The 16,858-nt window shown below is 33.3% G+C and overlaps 2 protein-coding genes across 2 annotated transcripts; both read right to left on the bottom strand.

Moving 5' to 3' along the window:
* Positions 1-2,111: 2,111 nt before the first annotated feature.
* On the bottom strand, positions 2,112-6,344 carry LOC144563627 (disease resistance protein RPP13-like). Its single transcript, XM_078313109.1, has 4 exons — positions 5,788-6,344; positions 5,104-5,388; positions 4,155-4,649; positions 2,112-3,426 (listed from the first exon to the last, which is right to left on the bottom strand). The coding sequence occupies exons 1-4, from the start codon at positions 6,342-6,344 to the stop codon at positions 2,112-2,114; spliced, it is 2,652 nt and encodes an 883-aa protein (XP_078169235.1).
* Positions 6,345-12,460: 6,116 nt separating this feature from the next.
* LOC144563239 (aldehyde oxidase GLOX1-like) lies at positions 12,461-15,523 on the bottom strand. The gene is made up of 5 exons (XM_078312680.1): positions 14,832-15,523; positions 14,358-14,518; positions 13,679-14,051; positions 13,351-13,574; positions 12,461-13,256 (listed from the first exon to the last, which is right to left on the bottom strand). The coding sequence occupies exons 1-5, from the start codon at positions 15,393-15,395 to the stop codon at positions 12,674-12,676; spliced, it is 1,905 nt and encodes a 634-aa protein (XP_078168806.1). The 5' UTR covers positions 15,396-15,523; the 3' UTR covers positions 12,461-12,673.
* Between the last annotated feature and the right edge of the window lie 1,335 nt (positions 15,524-16,858).

Genomic DNA, 16,858 nt, shown 5'->3' with positions numbered 1-16,858 from the left:
ATATAAATAAAACAAAACCAGGGACTAATTTGCATAATTACACCAAATATCTGACAGAAACTGAGCTTGGATTTTCGTTGAGATTTTGGTTTTCCTTTTGTTGCTCATTCTTTGATTTTGTAATTAGATAGGAGGGACATTCATGAACATGTTTTGGGATTTGAAAATTTAGCTAAAGATTGAAAATTTAGAAGCTCACTTCTATTCTGGAATTTGTTTCTGCCACAGAAATCTAGGGTTTTAATCTGGGATTGTAACTTCTAGATACTGTCATTATAATCTATAGTGCATAGTGAAATTGGAGGTTTTGTTATTTATTTCAAAGTAAAGTGAGAGATAATTACAAATAGAAAGATTCCATAAGTAGAAGAATTATCTAAGATGTATTGAATCAGAATCGATGAGGTTGCATCCTATGACGGTTGCATCTGTGGTAGAAGATGTATTGAATCAGAATCGGATGAGCTTATTGATCAACATAGATATATAGAAGTGCAAAAATTAGTATTAGTCAAATATTGATCGATCAACATAGATTTTCATATAAAAGTGCAAAAGCAAGTATGTATGAAATGACAGCTTCTAGGAGGTATGAGGCAGCGACCTGGCTGAGACGAATGGTAAGGGTAGTGGCAGCGTGGGACCTACCTGAGGAGTCGGCAGAAGAGGAGTTTCCTCTCGGGTTGCATAACGGTATCATTTTCTGCAATGCTCTGAACAAGCTCAATCCCGACACCATTCCCAAGGTATAGTTAGGTTTTGTTCTTTTCTTCTTTTAAACTGTACTGGTATAAACTGGTACATTTATTGTACTGGTACAAACTGGTATTGAACTGTACTATCTTCTTGATTTTACTGGTATAAACTGGTACATTGATTTTAGTTTTAATACAATGTACTATTTACTGAAATATAACTCTGACGACGATTAATGCTGAACAAACAAAGTGGATAGATAGGTTAGACAAAAACAATTAAATGATAATTTTTACTATTTTAGAATTTTTTTTACTATTTTTACTATGGGATAAAAGTCCGTTATTTCAACTACGACTGTTACAGTGGTAATAGCAATCCGTTATATGCGCTACACGCTACGTGCTATAGCACACGCTATGCTACATAAGCTTTTATATAAAGGCCTAAACTGAAAATTAATTTTAAAGATCAATTTTTTCATAATCTAGGTTGATTTTGATTTTAAATAGAAAAAAAATAGATAGTTTATTCCATAATGCCTATGTTTCTTTAATAGAAAAAATATATATAGTTTATGCTATGAATATGCTTAGGTTATTTTGAATGGAAAAATATAGTTTATGATATTATTAAAGATACTTTCAATAACAATCTGGACTTTGAACTGGTTTAATATGAATATTTTAATTTCTTAATTAATTTTGTGTAATTTATTGATCTATGAGACTTTAGGTAAGAGAAAGGGGAGGTAGCACAATTGGCTAGGAATTATCTAAGTTGAAAAATCAACGTCTAGAAATTATCTATATTAGTACGTTTTTTACAAACTCTTGATGACAACCAAAACAAAATTAAAATACCATAAGTTTTTACATGTGCATATATAAAATGATGTAGATCATATCCAACAGTTTTATTTTAACTTCTTAATTTTAAATTTTGAGTTATTAAAGTTTTTAAAAATGGAGGCATGGTGGAGACACAAAAAATGGAGGCATTTGAACCCTCCTCTATTATTATATATATATATATATTTTAGATAGTTAGTATTTTCATATTGATTTCATTTTTTAATTCCTCCAATTAAGGTGAAAAACCGAATAATAGAAGTAGCCGAATTATATTGAACTGTTATCCTAGAAATTAATTGCATAATCTCATAATTTAATCTAGGCAAATTAAAGTCCTTCAATTATTCTCTGAGTGGAAAAGAACAAAGTATGGAATCATTCGTACAAGCTGAAATGATATATAGTACATATCAATAGGAAAGCAAACACATACGAAAGAAGCTTATAAAGTGGTGCTAAGAAGCAGAAAACGTAAGAAAAACATAGAAGTCCAAATTGAACAAGCAAGCCAACTATATATAATGAATATTTAAATTAACTGGACAACCAGGGAAGCTTCAATTACCGCGTACCCTTAAAGATTACAGAGGGAATATGCTTTGTTTTCCGTTGGTATTCTTCTCGCATCTTTAATGTGATCGCATCCATCCAAAGTACAGTGCACTCTAGAATGTTGGGCAGATATTGCAAGTCAGGAACCTGCAGGTACCAAAAGGGATCTCCCAGGATGAGTTGGTTGAGGACGGGCATAGCACCCTCCTCTATTTTCCATTCGATCAATCTTACATCAAGATGGAATTTTTGCAAGCAACCAAAGCCTCCCCTGGAGCAGATCATCGTCTTTTTTTCAGTTTTAATTTCTCCATCTAGTGTGAGTACCTTGAGCTTTGGCAACTTCTCTAGTTGGGGCATCGGGTCTTCCTCAAAACTAATAAGACAAAGTTTTAGCTTAACGAGATTCGGTGGGAACAGGGTACAATCAATAACTTCTTTCAGGCGCCAATATGTGCCCCCTATCAGTTTGAATGAATGCAAACGGTTGTGGTTTTTGAAGGCAAAGATGCAATCTGGAAATGTGATTTGCAAATGCTTGTCCATTCCTAATATTCTTAAATGAAGAGAACCCAAATAATTTAGGTTGCTTAACAAATTGATCAATGGTTCCCATGCAACATCTACAGGTATATCAATCCCCAACTTACGAATACAGGGAAAGTGAGGCAGTTTTACAACCCAGTCTTGCCTAACTCTCACATTTTTCAAGGTCAATAAATTTGGCAAGTCTACTGCTGTTCGTGGTCCCATTACAGCACCTGATCTGCAATTATAACAAAAAGAGAGGTTGATATGCCTCAACTGTTGGTTACCCCAAAAGGACCGTGGCAACTTTTCATGACTTGTACAACCCAGTGCACGCACCGTTTGTATATTCTTCATGTAAGTTAAAGGATATCTATTAAAAAAACTAAAAGGGGCATTAATCCTAGAACATCTATTTTCAAGCCCAAAGTATTTCAAGGCCGTCGGGGAATAATCCAAGCCCAAATGATTGGAATAATTGCTCCACCTATTATCTTCCAAGTCCTTGATGTGTAAAACTCGCAGTGTTCCAAACCTATTATAATTTGGTACATCTCCGAAATTTATCAAAGAACGAAGATTTGTGAAAGCATGTTCTCTTATCTTATTGCTGTAGTTGTGAAGTGCAACACGACGTGTGGAAGTGTGACAACTCAGATTGGCGTCATTCTTTGAGAGTACTGTCAGAAAATTATCATCCTTGGCCTTTTGAACGGCTAGGTCGCGCAGGAGATCATGCATATGACAATACTTGATTTTACCTGTACAAGATCTACTTGAGACTTGTACCATGCACCTGTGTGGAATTAAGAAAGAAATATATGAACAAATGAATCCTGAGAATACAAGTACATAATATTGTAATTATAATTAACTACTATCATTTTTCTTAAATATAGTGTGGAATTTGCCATTAGTTTTGCACAATTAGTCGGTCAAACAAAAATTTAATTCCAAATTAATATAACAAGCGAATTAAGCATTGCATAAATAACCCCTAAATTAGGCCGTCCGGAAAATCTCTAGAACTGGAATGTTTTCCATAAAGAATTCCAAATTAATATAATGTGAGAAGAGGCTTAACAGTGGCTGCCAAAGTTCTTGAAAAACAGAGGTCTAAATGTCTAAAAAATAAACATCCTCCAACCAAACTACTTTAGTTTTCAATACTTCAAACTAGAGTCGTCACATGACAATTATTGGGTTTGCATTACAGTACATGGATTTCAAATTGTTATGTTATGGACGTATCATGGTGATTCCAATTTCCATGCAATTGTAGAAGAACCGAGCCCCATCAAGATTTTGAAGATGATTGCTAAATTTGGTTAAAATTATTATAATTTAGAGAATGACATAAAAATTTATTTGACATAATTGCATTTCCAATATGATAATGCAGATTTGATGCATAGAATAATGAACCAACCATGTCTATTAAAAAAAAACTGCAAAAACTATATGTAATTGCAATTCACAAGATAGTATAATGATAATTAATATAAGAAGAGATAAAGTATGTACCTTTGCACAAGTTCTTGTAAGTAGCTTTCAGCAACATCCTCCAATAATTTTGTCCTCTCTTGTCGTATGAAACCTTCGGCAATCCATAATTGAATCAGAGTTGAGGCTTTGATTTGATAGTCCTCAGGAAAAGCCCCAAAATACATGAAGCAGGGCTTAAGAGCTATTGGCAAATGCTCATAACTGGTTGATATAACACCCGTGAAGTTGCTACAATCAGTTTGCCAATCCATTCTTTGCATCTCCTCATCCCATGTAATGTAATTGGGATTTTTTCTTGATAAGAATCCGCCAAGCACCACCAATGGTAGAGGCCATCCACCACATTTTTTCGAAAATTGAGTTGCTAGGGGAATTAAATCACTGGGGCACTCGTTTGCAAATTGATTAGGAAATATCTTTTTCAGCAATAGCTGTTTGCTTTCTTCTTCATTTAAGGGTTGTATCATATATGGCTTAGATATTCTATCCATCTCTTCAGCAATATTATTAAACCTGATAATAATCAATACACAAATACAAGAAACATATTTTATTAGAAGGAATCACTTCACAATGGTTATTTTGACAATCTTAATTTTTCTTTTTCAAACTCGAGCCTAATTTAAATAAATTAAAATTAAAATTATAGATATATTATTGGATATATAGTTAGTGTAACAATCTGATTTTATGTAATTCAAATTTTTTTTGAAGATGCATTTAAGGACAGTTAATTTTAACTTCAGACCTTGACATGACACAGTTTTGATGTACGATAAAACATATATCAAATGGTACCATATTTATAAGCATTATGTGGATAATATTGATCATGTCTTTATTGTTGGATTTCAAATTAAATATTTTTCTTTGAAGATTAGTAATATTTTCAAAAATAAAGAATATCAAATCATCCCGTCATTAATTATTGTAACACTATTTTACAGTAAATGAATAGCAAACTAACCTAGAAGTAATTAACACTCGACTTCCATTATGAGCATCAGGAAGAGCAGACTGAAGTTGATCTGTCCAGACATTGCTTAACCAAACATCATCCAATACAATCAGATACTTTCTCTCGCTCAGGCATTTGTTAAGCTTGGCAATGAAATACTGTTCGCCATTTTTCCGCTCATCCGTTTCAACTTTTTGAATCTCTTCTAACATCTTAATCAAAATATCTATCAACTTGTATTCTTGCGAAATAGTTGACCACATGGAGATGTCGAAGTGGCGTTTAACTTCAGCACTATGAAATGTATCAAATAAATTCATTAGATGATTTATGTACAACAACTTAACATCCCATACATGTTGGAAGTTAACATAAGTTAAGATTTTACGAAAGTAGATAGTTTGAGTCATAACAAAAATTATCCGTAATTAAGTTTTTGTTCTTTTTTTTTCATGTGGGGAAACTTCATTGAGCACCTAAATAACATCATACATTTAATTTGCGATAATTTATCTCTATAAACAACCACTTTAGAGTAAACAACAGTATTTAATTAGCCAATAACATTAATTATTCTCTTCAGGGGAAAGTTACCAATTTAAAAAATAAACTCTTTATAGTCTCTAATATGTCTTATTTATACGTATAACAAACATTTTCTAAGTCGAAGAACTTGCAAGATTGTTGAGTTACCTTTTGTACACCTTCTTTGCGAGTGTAGTTTTTCCTGAACCACCGGCTCCAATAATTGAGATCACAGCTCGCCTCGTAATATTTGTATCAATGAGCTGGTCGACAATCGTTTTCATGTCAACTCCTAAGCCGACAACCTCCAATTCATCTATGTCAGGATTAACGAATGGCCTTGTATGCTGCTCAACCACACTACTAGTTTCATTTAGACCTTCTATTATGCCGTAGGTTTTTGTGTTTTCTGATATTTCATGGAGCCTCTTTTGAACTTGGTCTATTTTCTTAGCTATTTTGTGTTTGGCCATCAGGTTCATGGAAATGCTTACCTCTAATATGTCTTCTATTAAATACGCAACTTCTTGAACATCATTCACCCATTTTTTTACCCTGTTATCTTTGTGGCTTTTTGTTTCTGCATCTTTCAAGAAACACTGGATCCACTCGAGCTGGTCTTGAACCCACTTGACCTTCTCTTGTACCCCGTGAAGAATGAGTGCTTCTTGAACTAGGGCATCGGCCAGCTTGACAAGAACAAGGTTAACGATAGTCTCAGCCATCTCTTGTATAAAATGTTTACTGAGTAATTAATGATAAGGAGTTACTGGGGCTTTTTAAGAATGAGAATGGAATATATGTATAGGTCTGAGAACAATAGAATGAGCAATCTCTTTATAAATATGAAGGGTAAATTTCCACCATAGATGGGTCCCCTGCCACGATAGATGGGTCCCCTGCCTCGCTGTCTCTTGGACTCATGTTCTTGGTTTTCTACGAATTAACCAGCACTGGGGGAAGAGAAATCCATCACATCACATGTGTTTTTAGAGAGTAACTGGACTTATCCTTTCTTATGAAATGGAGTGAAATTAAGAAATTTTACGATTAAAGACAAGCTTTGTTGACTGACAATTCCAAGTGGCGAGCAGAGTAGACCCCACGCGCCCTCACAGATTCACTGTTCACAACTTCACATAATTAATGAATGCTTCATTTCCTCCGAATTACCGAGGCACTGGAGATATCAATCAGGATCTGTCTTTCAACTTGACATCTATAAACTTATCCGATCGAGGAGCATTCACAGAATCACATGATTCACATGGAGGGAATATTTCGGATACATTGTAAGCCAACTCCAGGCACGCTGATCCGAGCTGTATTCATTTTGTTTTGTTTAATTAATTCGGTTGATCACATGATATTTTGTTGTTCATGGTGCACTTGATCTACATCCAGCTGCCTCGGGTCCACTTCTGACGAATTAATTAATTAATTAATTAAGCAACTTCATAATTAACTTCTCGTAATTGTTCTTGCAATAGTTTTCATAATGCCAAAGCACGAGATATGATTGGCCACTTGATTTTTGCTTGACGAATAATTTATTTTCATGCTTGATTTAGATTAACAAATTTGTAAAGCAATTTTTGATTCATTTTATTATTTATTGAGTATCAATTTATGCTACTCTTATTAACAACGATCATAATTTATCAAAGGAACTTTAAATGTTAAATCTTGTCCGCATTCTGATACCCAAATTTAAAATATATTAAAACGGAAATTCATTTCTATTTAATTCCTTTACCAATGTATCTTATAGCCATTTGAAATATTTAATTTTCCTTTTCAATTGTGCTAGTAAATGCTTTCTAACTCGCCATTACTTATGGATTTTCTTTATTTATCTAATAACTAAGGTTTAGAGCTTCTAATTAAATCCATCATTGCTATCAAAGAATGTGTTGACATGTTTTTCTGACAAAAAAAGAAAAGGAGGGCTTAAACAAAACAAGCTGTTCATTTTGAAGACAAATCAAATGTTTTGTTTTGTTTTTCTTTTTCATAGTAGGGTTATGTTGTCTGTTGATATTGCGTATGATGATGGTTGTATATGAACATCTTTGATTTTGAGTATAATGATATGCTTGTCTATATGTATATGTTTGATTTTGTGTATGACGATCGATGCTTATATATGAACATATTTGATTTTGTGTATGATGATGCTTATATATAAACATCTTTTATAAGTTCCTAATTACGAAAAATATCAGACATTTTTTTTTTGTTTCTTTACTTTCATACATAAGCTTTGATAGCAAAATTCTGACTTTAAGCCGACGTAAGTTTTGATAGCAAACTTCGATTTTTTTTTTTTTTTTTTGTATTATGACCATATTTCGAAAAGCAAGCAAAGAGATTTACAAGAGTTATCAGGTGTGCATAGCCATTACAAGTATTTTTTGAACCAAAACAGTTCACTTAGGTTGAATTTGAGTCCGAAAATTTGAGTTGCTTTTTTTTATTTCAATAGTTATGTATTTACTTTTCCAGACGTTTGAAATCGAAACGGTCCACTTAAGTAAACATAAAATGACAATAACAATTTAATACAATTAATTAAATGTCAATAATCAATTTTCGATATTTGTAATTTTTTTTAATATTTTGTAATATTTTTACAAGTAATACTTTTATTCAATGGGATGTGATTAGTTTTGGGCTGCCAAGGTATCAAACCGATGCAAATGGGCCCGTGTAGGCCCAATTTGTAGGGCTCCTTTCAATTTTATCCATGTATTACGCATTTTCCTTTTTTTACTTCCATGCGCATAAAATAAAATATATTTTGTGCATAACTTTTTTTTATTAACTTTTGTGCCCATTAAATAAGATACATTTTGTTTGTATTTGAAAATTTAAGAAAAGTTTTTTTTTTCTTTGTAGTAAGATTACAATATACAAATAAAAAAGTATGCATAACTGAATTTCAATCCAAAGTATTTTAATTGACTCCCTACTGTTGATTCCTAAAAGACAACGCCTAATTATAATAAACATCGTTTTTATTATTACCTTCTGACTTGTGAATACAATTGTTGACCCCTAAAAAAAGAGAAGCAAATTCCTATTTCTTGAAATTTAGTCAATTAATTACATGATCTTGTTCAAATAAAATTCCCAATTGACCTCAAAATTAATACAATTTACTCAACTAAAAAAGAGAAGCAAATTCCTATTTCTTGAAATTTACTCAATTAATTACATTATTTTCTTCAAATAAAATTCCCAATTGACCTCAAAATTAATACAATTTACTCAACTAAAAAAGAGAAGCAAATTCCTATTTCTTGAAATTTACTCAATTAATTACATGATCTTCTTCAAATAAAATTCCCAATTGACCCCAAAAGCTAAAATCCTTGAGATTTGTCAAATAAATTTCATAATTCCTAGTAAATTCAAAAATAAAAAATTAATGAAATTCACCACAATTAATTCTAAGAAATGTCCCCAAATTAATTTTCAGATTTGTACTACAATAGTTCTAGAGAATTAATAAATTAAATACTCGAGATGACTAATTTCTGGAAAATCATGAAAGAATGGTCATAATTTCCATTAGATAAAAATAATAAATTTATGTATTTTGGTGAAGAGAACTAGGAAAACTTCCAAAAGGGAAAGACAAGAAACGAACTAAAAAATAATAAGAAAGCAAAAGCAAAAGAACAACTAATGGAGATGACCAGCCAGGTATTAATGTAATAATTTTGCTATTGTATTCATCTTAATTGATTTTTTCCTATGTGTTAGATTAAATTAGTCTGTCCAAAATTTTCATAATCTTGCATCTTCACTGCTAGTTTAGTTATGTTTAATTAACTTATCTATATTTAGCTTGTTGTTTTAAATTTTAATTTATTTTGTTTTTTAGTTACAAATAATTCATAATTCCTCATTTTTTAAATTGCTTTTTTCTATTTAATTAATTTAAAATATTTTGCTTGATTTAAATTTTAATTAATCAGTTGTTTTAAATAAGTATTATAATATATTAAATATATTTTAAGTTGGGGTTATGAGAGTAATGACCTGTCCGATTTATTATTAAACAATGCATGAATTTCTTTCAGGCAGCTTCGGTACACTACAAAACGTTAACATCAATTGAAGCAACAGATCAAAGAGCAAATATTGATTTCTTGTTTTAATGCCTTCAATTAAGCTGAGAAACACAAAGATAAAATTAAGTAACTGAAATTAACTATTATCCTAAAAATTCATTGCATAGTCTGATAATTTAATCTATAAGTGGAAAAGAACAAAGTATATATGGAACTTTCGTACAAGCTGAAAGGTACATAGAAATAGGAAAGCAAACAAAGAACCATACATAAAGGGGTGCTAATTAGAAGCACATAAATTATCCCAAATCTCTAATAAATGAACATATCTTTATTGTTGAATTGGTGGTCGAAATATTAATACAACTCTTATCAAGGATTATGGAAAACTGTTATTCAATACAAGTCTGGTCAAATGTCTAACCAATTGACTTTATCTCCATTTTGGAAAGAAATTATGAAATTAGAAAATGTAGGTAAAATTAGTGTTATATTTGAACCTGGTAATCATTCATCACTATCTTTCTGGCATACCATATGGACTGGTACATGTAGCTTAGTTTCTCTTTACCCACAATTATATAAAATTTACTCTACACCACATCTCACTATCACAATAACTGAAGTCGATCGGGGAATCGTCAAATAGAAGTAATCAAGAGAACGGAGGCTCCATGCTTCTAGAATATCTGAAGTCGTTGAACCCCTTTCTGAGGCTATACCGATATAGGCTTAATTACCATTTTTGCTGAAAACACTGTATTGAAGAAAAGATTAGTGATTTACTGGTGGATTGGTCTGGGGCTTGTACCTTTCGAGGGACATAGAAGTAGAACAGCTGATTAGTTTGGTGAAATACTGAAATCTTCTTTTCTGATTTGGTAAACGATGGCATCCTCATACCAGTACATACAAGAGAGCATAATCAAGTAATCAACCGCTGCACCATATATTGAACCAACATTTCATAAGCAGTTGTTCTCTATCTGTGAGAAACATGGCTACAATTAATTTCTCTAAGCAAGCAAGAGAAGGTACTTGGCACTTCTATGATAGTAAAGTATTACTAAATCTAGACAAGAGGTATCTCAATTTCAAGGAGATTAGCAGCCAGACCAACTTGCTTGTGGTTCAAATTGGTAGTTGGTGCTACACAGAGACAGAGGTTAACCATGGGGTTGAGGAAGCTAGGTTTAAAGAAACAAAGTCAAAACTAGAAGTCTAGAACGCCATCCAGTACTACACAAAACACATTCACCAACTATTCAAACCAAATGCAGAGAACTGTACCACATCACAAAATATTAATTGCATATTTGCATGTATAATATATAAGATAAAAGAAGGTTTTAAGTAACAACTAGCATTTTATCCCAAAAAAAAGTAACATGCAAAACACATGCATTTAAACTAGTACATTAATTGTAAAATCGCCTCCACACTGGGCCTACAAGAATTGAGCCCATCAATATTACAATTGACCAATCCAACAGCGAATTCGTTTGAGGGAGTATTAATTAATTCTATTGGGCTTGTAGTTTTTTCCATCTTAGAGGCCTGGCCTGTTGGGCTTGACTAGTCTGACAAAATTTTACTGTGTATTGAGCATATATCTTTTGCACAGTTTTTGTCATTGTGTGTGACTACATAAAATTTTTTGCACAGTTTTTGTCGTGAAAAAATAATTCATCCGAGATGAAAAAGAAAAAAATTTATCTATGGAGTATTATAAAATATATCTATGGAGTATTATAAATATATCTTTAATTTGCACAGTTTATTTCATGTCGATCACAAATTTTTCTATAACATGACTGCTTTTACTTTATTCTAGAAAACATACAAGAAAATTAAATCTATCCCTTACACAGATAAAATAAAATAAACAACTTTTTTACACAAGTAAAACGAAGAGATATTCTAGAAGCAAGTCTCATCATGATTCTGTTTAATTAAAAACTTTTTCTGTTTAATTAAAAACACGTGGCAGCAGCTGCCATGTTTGGATAAAAATCGGATTTAAATTTTGTCAAAAATTGGGCCCTTTTTGCACGGAATCTTATTTAAAATTGGATATTATTATTTGATTTGCTTTAAAATTTATGCAAGTATATTTAAAACTTAATAATTCTGAATGAATTCGTAAATTTAAACTATCTATGTAAATTTTAATATATATCGGACAATTTACAACTGACTTTGAATGAGGTTTTATTCAAAGCCCTTTAGACAAAAATTTCACACTTAAAAATGAGGGCAATTTCTAGCTGTAAGGAGGTCAAAAAGGGGATTATTTTGAATTTACATGCTCATAATGTATAATTGATCATTGCATACAGAATTATTGCGTAATATTTTTTTAAACCGTGACAATTGACAAAAATAATTACCAACATTAAAAAATATACTTTATAGTATAGATATTGATTGTATAACAATATTCTTTACCTCTCTTTTTCTTCACCTTTTATGAATTAAATATGCTAGAAATGAAAAAAAAAACACTAATTTGATTTGGTAAAATACAATATTTCTCTCTCAAAAATTATATTAGTAGTTTGACATATTAATACTTCTATTTTTTGTTTGAATTTTTTTCATATTAATTCGGTTTAAACAATTTAAAATGTGGTTAATTTCATTCAGTTTATAATTAATTTAATTTGGTAATTTGGTTAGGTTTAATTCTCATTTGTACGTCTTAATTGCATTTAGTTTATTGCTGGCTGATAATCGTTTAATTAAAGAAAACATGAAAGGAGGTCAATACAATATTTCTCTCTCAAAAAAATAAAAAATAAATAAGCCACAAAACAAACAAAAAATGTGAGAAGATGCCATATATTATATATATATACCCAAAGAGGAAAAACGGTATAACTACATTTGTTTGTTTGTTTTTTAAATTGAGAAGTCTTTATATTGGTACCAAACCAGACACCAAAACCATTTGAGATAATTGGGAACAAACTTTTCTACACAACTTGCACCCAGGCTGCTTTGCTGGGGACCCCACCAGCCACCACAAAAAGATAATAATAGCCCTGTGGTGCAATGTTAGCGGTCGGAGGTGCCGTTACTGTCACCTGAGTCGGCGCTCCCTTGCGGTACTGCGTGATATTCAAAATCAACAATCGCTGACTCATTGAGAACCCGTGAGTTGTGTACGGTGGTGCATACATTGTCACCATCACAAGGGCTTGATCTACAGGCACCCTCGGCATAGAGAACTGAAAGGTGAACGGTTGGCCGTACCTCATGCCACCGGTGATGGACTTCTCGGAGATTGTCGGTCTGTCAGCTGCTAGTTTTGGTTCGAGGTAAGGAGGAGTGAAGCGCTCGACTTTCATCTCAGTGGGGAACATTGTGGTGTCTCTGAAGTCGTACCTCTGGTTCGTGTTGCCACCCGCAATCATGATAGTTGCATCAGGAAGTACGGCGCTTGTCGAGTGGTACATCCTTACAAGGTTCGTCGCTTTTAGTGCTCGCCACCGTCGGCCTATCCGTTCGTTTGGTTTATATATGAAGGGGGTTAGAACTGGAGATCTGGCAAATGTCCTGAGCATAAAAATAAAAAAATAAAAAATCTGAATTTTTTTTTTTTTTGTACTGGTTTTAGATTTCTTTTTATAGGTTTAAATTTATTATGTACCAGCCAGAACAACCCTTGCTAGCTCCATTGAGCATGAGCAGTTCACTTGTTGGAAGGATGAGGAAATCGCCCATGGTACGTGGTGCCGGCATGTCCTCCTTCGCCCACTGAGCAGCGGGATTGGTGACGCTGATGCGATGACAATCCTTTAGTGCATCGGGGAACCTGCCATTAGGAGCTTCGTCTTTGAAGCATTTTTTGTAACCGCCACCACAGACGATAACCTGATGAAAGAACAATGTATCAATCAATAATGAATGAAGAGTAGGGTTCAAATGCTTCATATTTTTCATGCCTTAGTCATGCCTTAATTATGGACTTGACGAACCTCGGCTTGAATTGGCTGGCCAGGCGTAGTCTTACGTAGATCAATGGGTAAGAGCGCAGACATGCCTGAGGGAGGATAGGTGCGTGACGTAAGCCCGTCTTTCAAATTCGGTAGCTCGCGTACAATCTTGCCAGTGGTCGGGTTCATGATGATGGCACGATCATTTGCGAAGATAAACAAGTTGCCATCGGGGATGAGGTGGACAAACGGGTAGAGATTATTCTCACTGTCTTCTGTTGTTTCTTTAAAGAACCAAAATACACCGACACCTCGATTCATCTTTCCCTGTTCCGGGATGAGCTCGAAGCTGAAAGCACGGCGTGCACCAAGCACCATCGCCTTACCATTTGGCAGTGTTACCTGAGTACCATACCTGCATATCAAACACAACATTAAAATCTAAGAGAATTAATTGAGTATGTGCTTATAAATATATATATAGAGAGAGAGATGGAGGTTGGCTAATGTCAAAACGTTTGTTCCGGAGCCGTAGAACCATTTAATCTGCATTAAAGTTCGTGTCAATGATTTATATTAAAATTCACTTTTTGAATCTAAATGGTGCTCGAATCTTGACGGGATCGAACAGTTCCAACCAGGCATTGAACCGTCCCCTTACCCATGAATTGAGTAAGTGATGTGGCTAATATCAACATATCACATTTTAATTCTTACTTACCATCTTCCCTTAAACAGAGCATTTGGATAGTCACTCCAATCACAAGTAGGACAGGGCTTAAGCCACCGCACGGATCGTTCTCCCAACGCGAACCCTCCAGAGTTTATCAGCGTCCCGTCTGGCGCAAACCCACCAGATGAGCACCATGGATCCGTTTCAATCTACATGGAAATCAAAGATACAACTAATTAAATACGCACCATTGCTTGAATTTCAAATTTTCAATATGTTAATTATCTTAGCATACATATGGTAAATTTACTCATAAGATATATATTTAAACATATCATTTAAATTGTAGATATGTTCTAAATATGTACAGCTTGTATCAAATTAATACATCTCAATTTTAATTTCTTATTTTAAAAATATTTTAGTTACTCTAAAGAATAAATGCATCATAATAATTGAATGTACTCTGAAATTCACTATGGTAATTTGTACTGTACAAATGAAATGAAGACTAAGCAAGACCTTAAGCTCACGTATCTTGCCGGTATTGTAATCGAACTCGGCCGAATGAGCAAAGCAATCTAGTTTAGCGTTGGTGGCATTCGAGGTCTTACGACAGTTGCCATTTGGCAGCTTCAGCAAAGAGTTCCCTAGTGCCACAGTATCGATCATGATGGCCTTTCCGTGTTTTGCAATTGCCAAATGCATGCAGTTCACCCCCGTATTGTTGCTGATTATCTCGTATGAACCCGCAAAGCCATCAGCCGGGTTCGGTGGGACCACGACACCTGTCCAATTTACCTTCTGGGTCCTGGTGGGGACTGGCATCAACAGGGAGTTTCCTGCTGCCTGCTGCTGAAGCTGGCTCTGCTTTGGGTCAAATTTATATTTAGGTTCCGGTTCAGGATTCGGCATGTACCCAGGGTTATCGGCGAAGTCTTCACCGGGTGTGGGATTGAAAGATTCAAATGGAAACGGGAAAAACTCGGAACCTTTTGCGGGTCGCGGCGCTGCCACGAGGAGCACCACAAATGCCAGAACGGCGGTTTGTAGTGGAGAAGCCATACGAGGAATTTTATTTTTCATGGATTAAATCGAATCGATACAAGTTTTGATTTATGTCACTGATCACTATATATCAATTCAGATAACTATTCCCAATTAATTGTTCAATTGGGGTTAGCTATCTTTCCCTATTTCTATCCCCTCTTCTCCCTTTTCTTCTCTGGCAATTGAAACCATGCTCATCTTATAATAGGCAAATGTGTTGATTGGTGTGGTTAAATTCCAACGGTATTTCTCTAAATTTAGAAGGTGGTCAGTATTCCTGCTACCAAAACTCAATGTTTCTTTCAAAGTTCCCAACAGCTAATTAAGTTACAGTTAATTTTGCCATCTCAGATTAAAATACTGTTAGACAGTTTGCCTTTCAATTTTACCCCTAACAAGGCAGCAATGCTGTTTTAAATAGCTGGAGTCAGCTGTGTTTGCTACAAAAGAAATAGAAATCTTTTCACCAGTCACTTGATAGTTTGTCAGTATCTAATTTTGATATATTTCTCTGCAGCTTCAAATATATTTGGTTCTATGGAGGAGAAGGATGTATTGACAACGGAATTAATTTAATTTGATGCTATATAACAATGGAGAAAATCATTATTAAAATTAGAAAAGTAAAATCATAACCGTATTGCCATAGTTTTAATAAGTTATGCATTTATATAAATTGAGATCATTTAATCACTGACCAAGTGCCAGTAATTGAAGGCCCAAGCAACAGACTTAATTTGTTGGATATTGGGCCTTGGGCCTTATATTAATTTTGGGCTTTAGTGCAATTATTTGATCTTGAACCAATTGTATTGTACTTGATCAAGATATAAACAGTCATCACCTATATATATATATATAGGACAACTTCATCAACAGGCAGCAGCTGTGTATTAAAATTTGTAGATTAATAATCAAAGTATCTTAAGTTGACATTTTTATGGAATTTTTTTTTAACAGATCTATTGCAAAAAGTCAATAACAGTTTATTTAATTTGAAAGGAAAAAGTCAATGAGAATTTTCAAATAATAGAAACATTATCTTTTTTTCTTGCACGTTGGTACCAATTGGAGTTTATTAGAGGAAAAAAAAAATAATCTTTAAAAAAAAAAATTGTGTATAGTGCATTTATACTGGACCAGATAGGATCTAGAGAGAGGCCAGCAATGCAAGCTACATTTTTTTTCCTTTAAAATACGTGGCCATTTGGAGACCTTTAAATTAAAAAAATTATAAAACCATGGATTTTATTCAACATGATTTTTTTTTATTAATATAGAACCCATTAGATTACATAATATGAATAATAAATAGAAATTCAGTAAATTTTCATAATATAATGATTATTTTCATGTCCACCCCTAAAAAAAAGGTCCTAGTTCGAAAAAGACATACATACATACGCTGAAAATCGGTCATTGATCTAATGGCAAAAGACAGTGTTCTCCATGTATAAAGTTGTATGTTCTCCATGTATAAATATTAAACAGTTAGTAAT

This window comes from Carex rostrata, chromosome 12, assembly GCF_964058835.1.
Source record: "Carex rostrata chromosome 12, lpCarRost1.2, whole genome shotgun sequence".
Lineage (NCBI taxonomy): Eukaryota > Viridiplantae > Streptophyta > Magnoliopsida > Poales > Cyperaceae > Carex > Carex rostrata.
This window is presented reverse-complemented; position numbering and strand designations above follow the sequence as displayed.